We start from the raw sequence: 11,812 nt of genomic DNA on the forward strand, positions 1-11,812 counted from the left end.
CTCCTTCACCTGTTCTTGCTTTCTCTTTCTTCTTTTTCTTTTTCACCTCTGCATTGCTCCTTCACTCCACCTCCATCCTCCAGCAGGTAGATTGCTCATAGTAAATAAATGAGCTCTACACTTCTCTCTCTCTCTATCTGACAGCAGCCATCTTTCACTCAGTGCAGCCATATGCCACACTGATATCTCCGAGATCCACTACGGTTGCAACATCTGCTGCTGATATATACGTACACACATATACACACACAAAAGTTTAGAAATGGTTGCAAGTTGAAGGAACGGTTCACTGAAAAATGAAAATTATTATTTATTCACTCTCGTACTTTTATGGTGCTTTTGCTTCCTTTTTTGAAGCTTGAAACCTCAGTCCACCCATTTATTGCAATTGCAATTGGATTACAAAGAGCAACAAATACAGTTTTGATTTACCGTGTCCTTAGTAGTATTAGTATTCATTTATTTGGGGAAAAAAAAAAAAGTCATGACTACAGACTTTTGAACAGTAGTGTATGTTCCACAGAAGAAAGTCATACAGGTTTTGGACGGCTTGATGGTGTGTAAATGATGCTCTTTGTGTGAACTGTCACTTTAAGAGGAAGGAAAGTTCTGTACCTGCAGCATCTGTTTTGTTCCTCTTGAGAGTGTGATGGAGGGGAGGGAGACCGGTAGAAGTGCTAAACCATGTTACTCTAATGAAAGTAAAAGAGGATTTGATTTCGTTAGTAATATTTAACACTTAAAGTTACTTTGTATACATTCACACTACACGTGGCAGACTGATGCGTTACGACCCTCTGAGAAACACCTCAAAATGCATTAATCTTTACCTCAGTGTTGTGCTTTTATCTCTACAAAAGTCAGGAATCCCTTTTCACGGATGTATGAGGTCGGTAGTCTCTCTGCACACAAGTCAGCTCACACGCATACATTATCACAAAGAGTTCAGCGAGACGAGAGGCAGATGCTGGTGTCAGAAGGAGGGAAAGGGAGGAATAAGATCAGGTGAAGGAGAAAAAGGGAGGTTTGCGGACAGGGCCAGACTTGAACAGCTTGAGTGGAAATGATGCGTGTAAAAGCATATGTGTAGTCTGAAACAAAATGACTGTATAAACACAAACTCTCTGACACAAACACACAGCTGTTCACAAATAAAGCTTGCCTCTCTGTCGGTCTGCACTGAGTAAAATTGATTGCGTAGTTTTGACATCTGATATACACATTAGTTTCTGATAGCGGTGGGTGTTGCAAATTAAGGTGGCTGTGTAGTGATATAGTTGTTTTTGCTTTACAATAATCCTCATGTTTTATATATGAAATAACAGTCTGTAATTTTGAATGCATTTGTTGAATTATACATTAATGAGCTTAGCTGCACCACTGCTCCGCAACCGTAAACAGCACAGACATGTCAAAACATAATGGTTTCCATTGTAATCAATGGAACTGTCTAAAGTTTAGAGTGCAGGCTATTGTTTATGAAGAAGGTGCAGAAGAAATGTGTGTTTTAACATCTGCTCACCAGTATTAACTGTACACAACGTGGGCTGATTAGAGCTCTAAATGAGATGGTATAGAGGTAATGCTGCATTGAGTTATTTCGCTTAATTGATTTTTAAATTTTTTTACACCTTAATGTCAAAAACAAACGGATGCATTCTGTCATAATAGTTTTGATAGATTAATGCATGAATTAATGAGTGAAATGAGCGGAATAAATTGAGCTGGATGCAGGGCTCAACAATAAGGATGTTTTTAGCTGGCCTTTAGTTTGTACATGCATTTTATTTTTATATTATTTGTAAAATAAAAATATTTATGTGACATGAAACTTTGAGTTAATAAAAATGGTTAATGACAGTCAAGAAGTCAGTTTAGTGGCTGAGAAATGATTCATCCAAATATGTATATATACGGGTCATTGACGAATAAGGTTTTTAAAAGTGTATAAAAACATAATAAAACTTAAAATTAATTATCTCCATTAAGTGTTAACAATCAGATTATCTGGTTTTTATAATCAATTAACACAGCTTTTGTAATTTTTTTACAAAATGGACAAAATTTGTCACCAAAAAAGTCATTCGGTTTAACCAAAATTTTGGTTATACTTTACTTCACGACCATGTTGTCCTTTGCCGGTAACTTAAGCCCAGAACACACCAAGCCATCGGGCAGTTTTTGTTCGTTGGCCGACTAAGTTTTCTCAGTGTGTTCCACACCGTCGGCTGAAGTTGGCCCTTGACGGCTGTTTTTCGGCTGATCGGACATGTTGAATTGGCATCGGTCAGTTGGGCCATCTGATCATTCTGATTGGCTGTTCAGCTACTGCCACCTGCTGGTTCAGAAAGGCATTTCATCTCACGCAGGCGCAGAACGGACGTGCTATTTGGCCGTCAGCTGTCGAGCGTTGGTTTGGTGTGTCAGGGCAACTTTGGACACAGATGCTGCCAACGTGAGCCACAGTCTGCTTTCGTCGCCACTATTTTGTCGGCTTGGTGTGTTCCTGCCTTTAATGATGTCACATCCTGTTACAAGATATTGAATGCATGACTAGATCCAAAATGGTCCCTTTATATTGGTTACTCCGCATTACATCAATGAAATTAATTTTTCCAGACAATTTTCTCATGACAAAGCAACGACTTCTACACATAATTTTTATACCATTTTGTACTATGTTGAGATATGATGTTATAAAATCATGCCAGAAAAAAAAAAAACATATACATTTATTACATTTTAAGATATTTTAATCACAAATAAAATGGCTGTATTGGCCTTTGGACGGTTTTGCCACTTCAAAATCTTTAAAATACCAAAATATAACTAAAACCTTTTGGATTCAATAAAACAGATCTAATTGTACTACCTTACACACTTTGGATATCATAGTGTGATATCTATAAAAAATTACCCGTCACGCCATTTACCCATACACACTACTGCTCAAAAGTTTTAGATCAGTAAAAGACATCTCTTATTTGTTCCAAAATAAAGCAAACGGTAATATTACGAAATATTTTTACGATTTAAAATAACAGTTTTCCCACTCAAATGCTGGGTTGTTTCAACATGTTTGAAATTCTGTGCTTTGTCTTTTGCAATGGTGCACAGTGGAGGTGTGTTTGTTATTAAGAGATGAAGTGAGAAGATACTGTGTGGTAATTCTCTAATTAAAGTGTGTGTAATTTGCTCACTGCTTGGTTTGATTAATCAATGAATTCATTATGACCTGGACAAGCTCATTAGCATGAGGCTGATGCAGTGCTAGTAGTCAGGACTGCCGCTGTCCTTAAGTATGTATTTATAGATGCAGGAAGTCACCTGGCAGTATTGTTTCTTCTTTTTTCTTCTCATCTCTTCCTCTTTCTGTTTTGCCTGCCACTAATGACTGAGTGAATTTCCACACCTGAGTTTAACTCAGATTCTGAGCGTGTGTTGCAGGTTCATTAATCAAATTCAGGAGGAGAATAGCGTACACACACTAGTTTGCACCCTCCTCCCTCATTAGTTCCTGTGTTTAGATTTACACACACACAGTAAACAGTTCACTCATACTTGAGTCCAGACAGCACAGAGTTGCTCTAGTGCCCATCTCACACTGCTCATTAAAGTGATGTGCTTGACTTTAAAGTAGTGATCCGTCCTATTTCTGAGGCTGAAGATAAAGTCTTGTGTTTTTAAACATACAGATTGATTCAGAACTCCAGTGACTTTTGCAGCAGCCTTGGGAAGTATGTTTCACCGTTCATTTTCTCCATAGGCTTCAATGAAAAATCAATGAATCACTGAGACTTAAGCCATACGACTTGATATTACAACATTATTTTGAGCTTTTTTTTCTGTCACGATTCATGTTAATTTGAAATGAACCAAAAATGGGTGAAATTAAAGACATTTTAATCGCCTGCGTATAAAATGGGAACATTTACAACTGTAGGAGCATAAGAACAAACAAACAAAGAGCATCTTTTGTGGTCCCCAACCGGTCCTCATCTTGCTCGTTTTCCTGCCTTCTTTCCTGGTTTGTCCCTCTCCTTCTCATCTGCTGTCTTCCCTGTTTTCCTTCAGGGGAAAGTCTGCTCCTCCATTAAGAACATACAAGGGTCCTTGACATTTAATTTCCTGTTTGTGGTGCTCTTTTACCCTCTTTCTGTGTGTCATACTCGCTCTCCTCCGTCTCTATCCAGCTCCATCTCATTCTCACTCCCTTTCACTCTTATTTTGTGTCATTTTGCACCCCTGTCAGCTCATAATCCTTGATTTTTACCGCAAGCTCTGCACCTCTAAGCATTGTGGGATGGTGCTAATTGTTTAATTAGCTAAATTGAGCTTGAATATCATTATGTAGCAAATAAGACATTTCCAGTTTTCTAACTTTACCATTACTGACAGTTCAAATAAATTTAAATATACAGTAATTTTATTATGATGCTCAAAATGGTGTAAAGGAAGGCAGCTCACAAGGTTTCGAAACATCCTCAGTCTTGAGGCTTGTCTGTGAGGAGTTTTGCTCATTAAAGAAATGTGCCTTATACGGCAATTAACTTGGTGTGAGAACCTGTGGCATTTCAGTGTGTGTGTGTGACTCCTGGAGTGAGATAAATGAACCTGCTTATGTCTGCGGGAACAGGTGGCTAAGTCAGCATGGTGGCCAGCCACACACACACACATGCACTCACACACAGAGACCACTAACAAATTGAGGCAATTTGTGTAAATTAAGAGATAACTAGACGGCTGCCCTTGTTGAACAGTCGTTGTAGTGTCCCTCCTGAGCCACTGTAATCAGAATCTACAATTTTGCCTGACATATGGATGTCCTTAAATGTGTCTTTAAAATAAATACAAAAGTTAACCCAGTACACTTGAATCTACAGTGGTTGATTTATGTGTTTATTTTTATTTATTTATTTTTTTTAATGGCCAGTAGTGAAATCAGCTTGGCTAATCATAAAATTTAACACTAATATAACCGTGTCTAGGTGAAACCAGTTTTATGCTTTACTTTTTCACATAATTGTCCTTAAATATGACACATGATGTACACATGAATTTGGTGTCTTAAAGTAGCAATTTTTTTATTGGCCACTATCGAGAGCAGGGTGGCTAATGGCTGATATAATCCATGTATAATTTAATAATAAATATACAATGTAAAGGTACACTCAGTATTTTCTTAAATAAATAAACTGTACTTTTTTTTTAACTCAATATTTAGTCAACACTTAATCACTTAAAAATATTTGAAATGGTAAACTATCCATTAACAATTTTGTCAGATTTGTGAAACTGACACAAAGAGGAAATTCCAGTTCTGTTAATTGGCCAATCAGACGATGCCAGTAATCTCAAAATTGTCTAATATCAGCTGATTAATTGGCCCGGCCAATATACCAGTTTTTAACTACCATTACAATGTACACTTTCAATACATGGGCTGAAATGCAGGCATCTCTATGATAGAATTGTAAGTGCTAGATCTAAAATACAAATTTTTCACATGCAGCACTGATTTGTTTTTAAGGTGAGTGTGGTGCAGGACTCCGTGAATATCTCGGGTCAGAACACCATGAACATGGTGAAGGTTCCTGACTGCCGGCTGGCAGATGAACTGGGCGGACTGTGGGAACATTCCAGATTCACGGACTGCTCGCTTTGTGTCGCTGGGCAAGAATTCCAGGCACACAAAGCCATTCTGGCAGGTATGTGGTAAACACACACACATAAACTCACAATGCACTTTATTAAGAGATTCACGTATACTGAGATTTATGGAAGCTTGCTTCTACCACAGAATAAAAAAGAAAAAAGGTAATTACGACTTTTTATCTTACAATTCTGAAATTTTTTTCTTGCAATTTTGAGTTTATATCTCACAATTCTGACTTCTGAGGGGAAAAAAAGTCTGAATTGCTTGATTAAAACTCACAATTGTGAGAAAAAAGACAGAATTGTGTGATATAAAGTCAGGATTGCAAGAAAAAAGGCAGAATTGCAACTTTTTTTTCAGAATTGTGACAAACTTGCAATTGCGTGTTATAAAGTCCAATTAATAAGGGGAAAAAAAGACTGAGGTTTTTAATCAGAATTGCAAGTTTATATCTCACAATTCTGACTTTATAACTCGCCATTTCATGTTATAAAGTCAGAATTGCAAGATATAAACTCGCATTTCTGAGAAAAAAGTCAGAATTGCTTGATAACTCGCAATTGAGAGAAAGTAAGTAACAATTACCTTTTTTAATTTTTTTATTTAGTGACAGAAACAAGCTTCCTTAGAGATTTGATCATGCACAAGTTTAAAGAAAATTATTGCAGCTGATATTCAACTGATATAGGTTGGCTAATCAGTGTTATTTTAGTATTATTTATATACTATGTTAACATTTATTAAATACATACAAATATTTACAAGTTGTAGATTTTTGGCTTCGTTAAAATCTTGTCTCTCTCTGTCCTGATTCTCTCTGGCTGTGCTAAAAAAAATAAGACAGCTGTCTCATTGCCCAGTCAGTCAGTGACTCAGCAGACAGCTTTTTAGTATGAAGGCGCCTTTTATGAAAACTGGTTTTACATTTCAAGAACAAATTCATGAGAGCTTTAGAGATAACCAAGTGAATATTTAATGACTACAATGCTTATATCTTGTTAAAATTGAATCATAAGCTAAAAATGTACATGTATAAACTATTTCGCTGTCTTCAACTACCATTTCATCTAACTGCCGACCCACATGCACAGGAATGTAGGATATCATAGGCATCGAAAGGCGCATCCGTGCTGCCATCAAAAATCAACCAGACAGAAGAATTTTAGACATGTTAGGTGAATGTATGAATACCTTCCTACCGATGTATACTGCCTGAGAGGGCAGCGTTTTTCAGGTTTCAGACACAGCCTCACTCTCCCGCCGTCGCTCATGGTGAGGCGGGATTCCTCGTTATCTGGCAGTACCTGGTAGTGCTCATTAATCGCCTTGGAGACAGAGCTGATCGGCTGGTGTCTGAGCTGTGATTAGACTGTGTGTGTGTGAGGGAGAGAATGTGCCAGACTTCACACGATCCTTTTAAACAAGTTAAAGTTGCCCTAGACAGATCAGATTCCATATCCAGACTTAACAGAGAGGAAGGTCTGAGCCGCCACCATTCCCTGGGTTAATCAGCCAAAAGGTTTGGCAATTACACCAAACCACAAACTATTGGAGGAACCACTGTTAGATGTATAACGTCGTTGATGACTGAAACATTTCTTCAGAATCCCTGTACACCATCCCTCTTATTAATTAACAAAAAACATAGCGATATAATTGAATTCATTACGTCAATTGCTAAGCTTCATGAAAGCAGAACTTTTCCTCATAAAAGAGTAGACAGTACTGTAGCTGTCTTTTTCAGTTTTTTTTTCTTTTTTTCTCAAAGTTTCAAAATTTGAAATGTTGTGATTCATCTCAGAGCTTGTTGATTTGGTTCATGGCATGAACACTTTATCGAATAAAATTTTGAAATTGCCTTCGGAGAATATGAATGGTGAACAATACTTGAAAACAAGGCTGCTGAAAAAATTACCTGTCACTGTTTTGCTCTATTATACCATTTTTGTCATATGTTTGTGTATTAAATAATCTCTTTCTCTTTTACTTTCTCAGCACGTTCCCCAGTTTTCAGCGCTATGTTTGAACACGAGATGGAGGAGAGTAAAAAGGTGAGTCGGGTGTATTTTTTTATTTTTTTGGCTCCTTCCCTTCTTTCTCCAATTTTCTCTCATTAAACTTCAAAAGCAGTGCGACAACTCCCGTCCTTTTAGACTTGTCATAATCAAAGAGCCCCTCACACATTTTAAATTCATGTTGTTTTTCACGCTAGTCTTTTCCTGATGTTTCATTTCTGTAGTTTATATAGTAAGAGTATTAGTGATCTCTCAGTAGGACTTATTTTCTGTCCAGCTGTGTGTGTGTGTGTGTGTGTTTGATCTAATACCTCTGCATTTACACGATTGCTCAACTGTATCATCTTCCTGCTCGTTTTCAATAGCTGATCATAAATCACTATTTGCCAATTTTTTGTAAGTCTTATTAGGCCTGATATAGATTACGGCAGTGAGGATTGCCTGTGTAAATTGAGAATACTGCTGCACGTGCCTATTTAAATGAAGACAGTATGTTATTTTTAGGGCTGTCAAAATTAACACTTATTGAAAATTAGTGAAGTGTTTAATGCCATTTATTCAATTTGACATTCGTTGTTTAGAATGTAATCTGTGTAATGAACCCAATTCTTGCACCTTAAAAGGTTATTGAATATATTTTACATATTTGCAGCATTGTTATTGTTAGCTGCAACTAAAACTATTAAAATATTTTTATTGAAGTAAAGTAAAATTAAATAAAAATAAAACCTTAATATAACCTAACTGTAATAAAATAAGTTTGTTGAAGTACATAAATTACTCAAACTACAATAAAAATAAAGAAAAAACTATAAAAGGACACTGATATAAATCTAATTATAAAAGCAAATTAATAGGTACTGCAGTAGTATATAAATAATACTAAAATGACACCCCTATACTTCCCCTGACACGCTTCCTGCTCTTCCTCTTATCATCATCTATGAGATTCCCATGTTTCACCATCTGCTGATCCAGTATTCCTCTGCCTCCCTCCTCCTGTTGTTCTCTCCATATCCCCCTTTCCCGGAGTTTCATCATGCACCATTTTTTGGGACAGGATGTGCTTGCTTTTGGGGTTTGTGGAGCAGCGAGATTTCCTGTTGTTCCTTTTGCTTGTGCGGCTTATTAGCTTTGTGAGGATCCATGCAAATATGTGAGACTGAGTTTAGTGTTGAGTGTGTGTGTGTGTGTGTGTGTGGTTAATAGATGAATGATGGGATCTGGGGCTCAGTTTGCGTATAGGCACGTGTGAAAGCGATTGTGGCCGCATGTATGCGTCAGGTTTAGATGATGGTTGTGGCTCAGTGATTTGGCTGTGAGTTGCCCTTTACATCTAAAGGAAGGACTCCTGAAAATCTACACATCAGGTTGTCTGGATACTTCACCAGAGCTCCAGGTGTAGACCAGAGTACTTTTGATGTCCAAGTTCAGTTTTTTTTTTTTTTTTTTTTTTTTGGTTGGAGTGGAGCTGTTTTAGGAACTGTGAAAACTTTGGAAAGTCTGCATTCTTTATCTCTTGAGATGTATCCACAGTAGATATATGCAAGCATTACTGTACATTAAAAGGATATTCACTTAAAAATGGCGAAAATACGGTTTTCAATTACTCACCCTCATGTTGTTCCAATCCTGTTGGACTTTCATCTGTGGAACACAAAAGATATTTCTGTTGTTATTTCTGATGTTTTTGTTCATAAATTGAAAGTCAGTGAGGTCTAAAATAAAAATGCTTTTTAATTTTTTCAATTTTTTAATTTAATTTTTTTAACAAGTCTTTTCAATGCTACATTTATTTGAGCAAAAAATACAGTAAAACAGTAATATTGTGAAATATTACTAAAATGTAAAGTAACTTTTCTAATTTAATATCTTTTGAAATGTAATTTATTCCTGTGATGGCAAAGCCTTTGTAGTTTTTGGAAAACCTTCCAATTGTTTTTGTGACTTCGCCTCTTAAATTTTACCTACAGTAGTTACATTTGTAACTAGTTTTTATCATGGTACTCGCATTGACGACACAAAAGTACCGGAGTTCAAAATACAGTCTTTTGAAAACTTTGTGTAAAAAAAGCCTGAGATGTGACTGTTGTTGCACCTTCAGGCTACACAGATTTTTATTTTCTCAAGTAGCTTTTAATAAATAGTTTTTCTTTCAAGTGAACTTTTTCATTTGACCTTGCCCTGTGTCTGTGGGTGGGGTGGAGTTCCTAACTGTAGCTGCCTTAATTAGTCCAGCTGTGATGGACGGGCTGGGAAGAAAAAAGCCTTTGTTACTAACACGACAAACGACAAAGAGCTTGTGCTCCAGCAGCCTTGGGCCGAAGAGAGAAACTCGCGACACTCTTTCCGGAACATTGGTCAGGGCAGGAACAGAAAACGAAATGAGTCTTTCTGAACTATATATATATATATTAATTTGCTTTGAGACGCTCTGTGCTTTTGTGTGCGTGTATGCACTGTACGGTGGAGGTCAGTGGTTGTGTGAGTTCGGTGTAGGCTGCTCAAGGGACCTCATAGGAGCTCATGAGTGGAAAGGCCAAACTCTGACACAATTACGCATTTTGCTTCTACAACAGTTTTAACACTGAACTGTATGAGGTCCAATTACATTACCTCTTAAAACTTCAAAAGTACAGTCAGTAGACTGTCAGGAATCCTGAGGGACTTCTGATCTGATGTTCTCAGAGACTGAAAGTTTGACCAGATTCTGCTCTCATTTCCTGTCTAGAACCGAGTGGAGATAAACGACGTGGAGGCTGAGGTCTTTAAAGAGATGATGTTCTTCATCTATACTGGCAAAGCACCCAACCTGGACAAGATGGCTGACGACCTGCTCGCTGCTGCTGACAAAGTGAGTGTTGTGGAAGTATAAAAATTAGTTTAGCAAAGGGTTAGTTCACCCAAAAATGAAAATTGTCATTAAGTACTCAACCTCATGTCATTACAAACCTGTAAAACCTTCGTTCATCTTCAGAACACACATTAAGATATTTTGATGAAATCCGAGAGGTATCTAACTCGTCCATAAACAGCAATTTAACCAACTCTTTCAAGGTCCAGAAGGTACTAAAGACATCATTTAAACAGTCGACATGTCTGCAGTGATTCAACTTTTGATTTTATGAAGCGACGAGAATACTTTTTGTACACAAAAACAAAACGATAATAACAACTTTATTCAATACCTTCTCTTCTGTGTCATTCTCATACGCTGTTTACGTTCAGCAATTCCAGGTTCTAGGCGGCTCAGTATTGGCCGGCGCCTGTGTCAGCATCACATGCATGTCTTGTGCTGCTCACATGAACAGCATTGCCCAGTACTGAGCTGACGTTCGGACGAAAACACGGAAGCGCTGCACTGCGTTCACTACGTCAACTGCGTAGGAGGCTAACAGGGAAAAGAAGAGATTGTTGAATAAAGTTATTTTTATTTTGTTTTTTTCGCACAAGAAGTATTCTCGTCATTTCATAAAATTAAGGTTGAACCACTGCAGTCATGTCGACAGTTTTAACAATGTCTTTAGTACCTTTCTGGACTGTGAAAGTGGTGGTTAAATTGCTGTCTTTGGATGAGTCATATACCTCTCGGACTTCATCAAAAATATTTTAATTTGTGTTCCAAAGATGAACGAAGGTCTTACAGGTGTGGAACGACATGAGGGTGAGTAATTGATGAGAATTTTCATTTTTGGGTGAACTAACCCTTTAAATAGCACGATGACAACTTTTTTTTTTTTCTTCACACTCATGCATTCACATTTTTCTTGCCATACACACCAATAAAATTACCAGAATTTGCATGTGTTGTGAGCAGCAAGAAAAAATAATCAAGTGTTATAACAGAGCCAATGGCTGCCAATAGTACTTGCTTTGTTTTGCCAACACTAGCACACAGATTTTTATTTTTGAAGTGTATGCCTCTGTCTTTAGTATGCTCTAGAGCGGCTGAAGGTGATGTGTGAGGACGCTCTGTGCACCAGTCTGTCCGTGGAAAACGCAGCAGAGATCCTGATCTTGGCTGACCTGCACAGCGCTGACCAGCTGAAGACGCAGGCCGTCGACTTCATCAACTAGTGAGTGGTACTCCAGTCAGTAGTTCAGATTGTATTTGACCTGCCTTGTATTTGAGTGGCCACAC

At 37.5% G+C, this 11,812-nt stretch overlaps 1 protein-coding gene across 2 annotated transcripts in view; it reads left to right on the forward strand.

Moving 5' to 3' along the window:
• The window catches only part of spop (speckle type BTB/POZ protein), an 87,621-nt gene that overhangs the window by 69,027 nt on the left and 6,782 nt on the right, over positions 1 to 11,812 (forward strand). For both annotated transcript variants that reach the window (XM_067381704.1, XM_067381705.1), the window contains 4 exons: positions 5,531 to 5,708; positions 7,652 to 7,707; positions 10,403 to 10,525; positions 11,605 to 11,747. In XM_067381704.1, the coding sequence (XP_067237805.1) occupies positions 5,531 to 5,708; positions 7,652 to 7,707; positions 10,403 to 10,525; positions 11,605 to 11,747 (500 nt within the window). The remainder of the gene's footprint in view (positions 1 to 5,530; positions 5,709 to 7,651; positions 7,708 to 10,402; positions 10,526 to 11,604; positions 11,748 to 11,812) is intronic.

This window comes from Chanodichthys erythropterus, chromosome 3 (assembly GCF_024489055.1).
Source record: "Chanodichthys erythropterus isolate Z2021 chromosome 3, ASM2448905v1, whole genome shotgun sequence".
Classification (NCBI taxonomy): Eukaryota; Metazoa; Chordata; class Actinopteri; order Cypriniformes; family Xenocyprididae; genus Chanodichthys; species Chanodichthys erythropterus.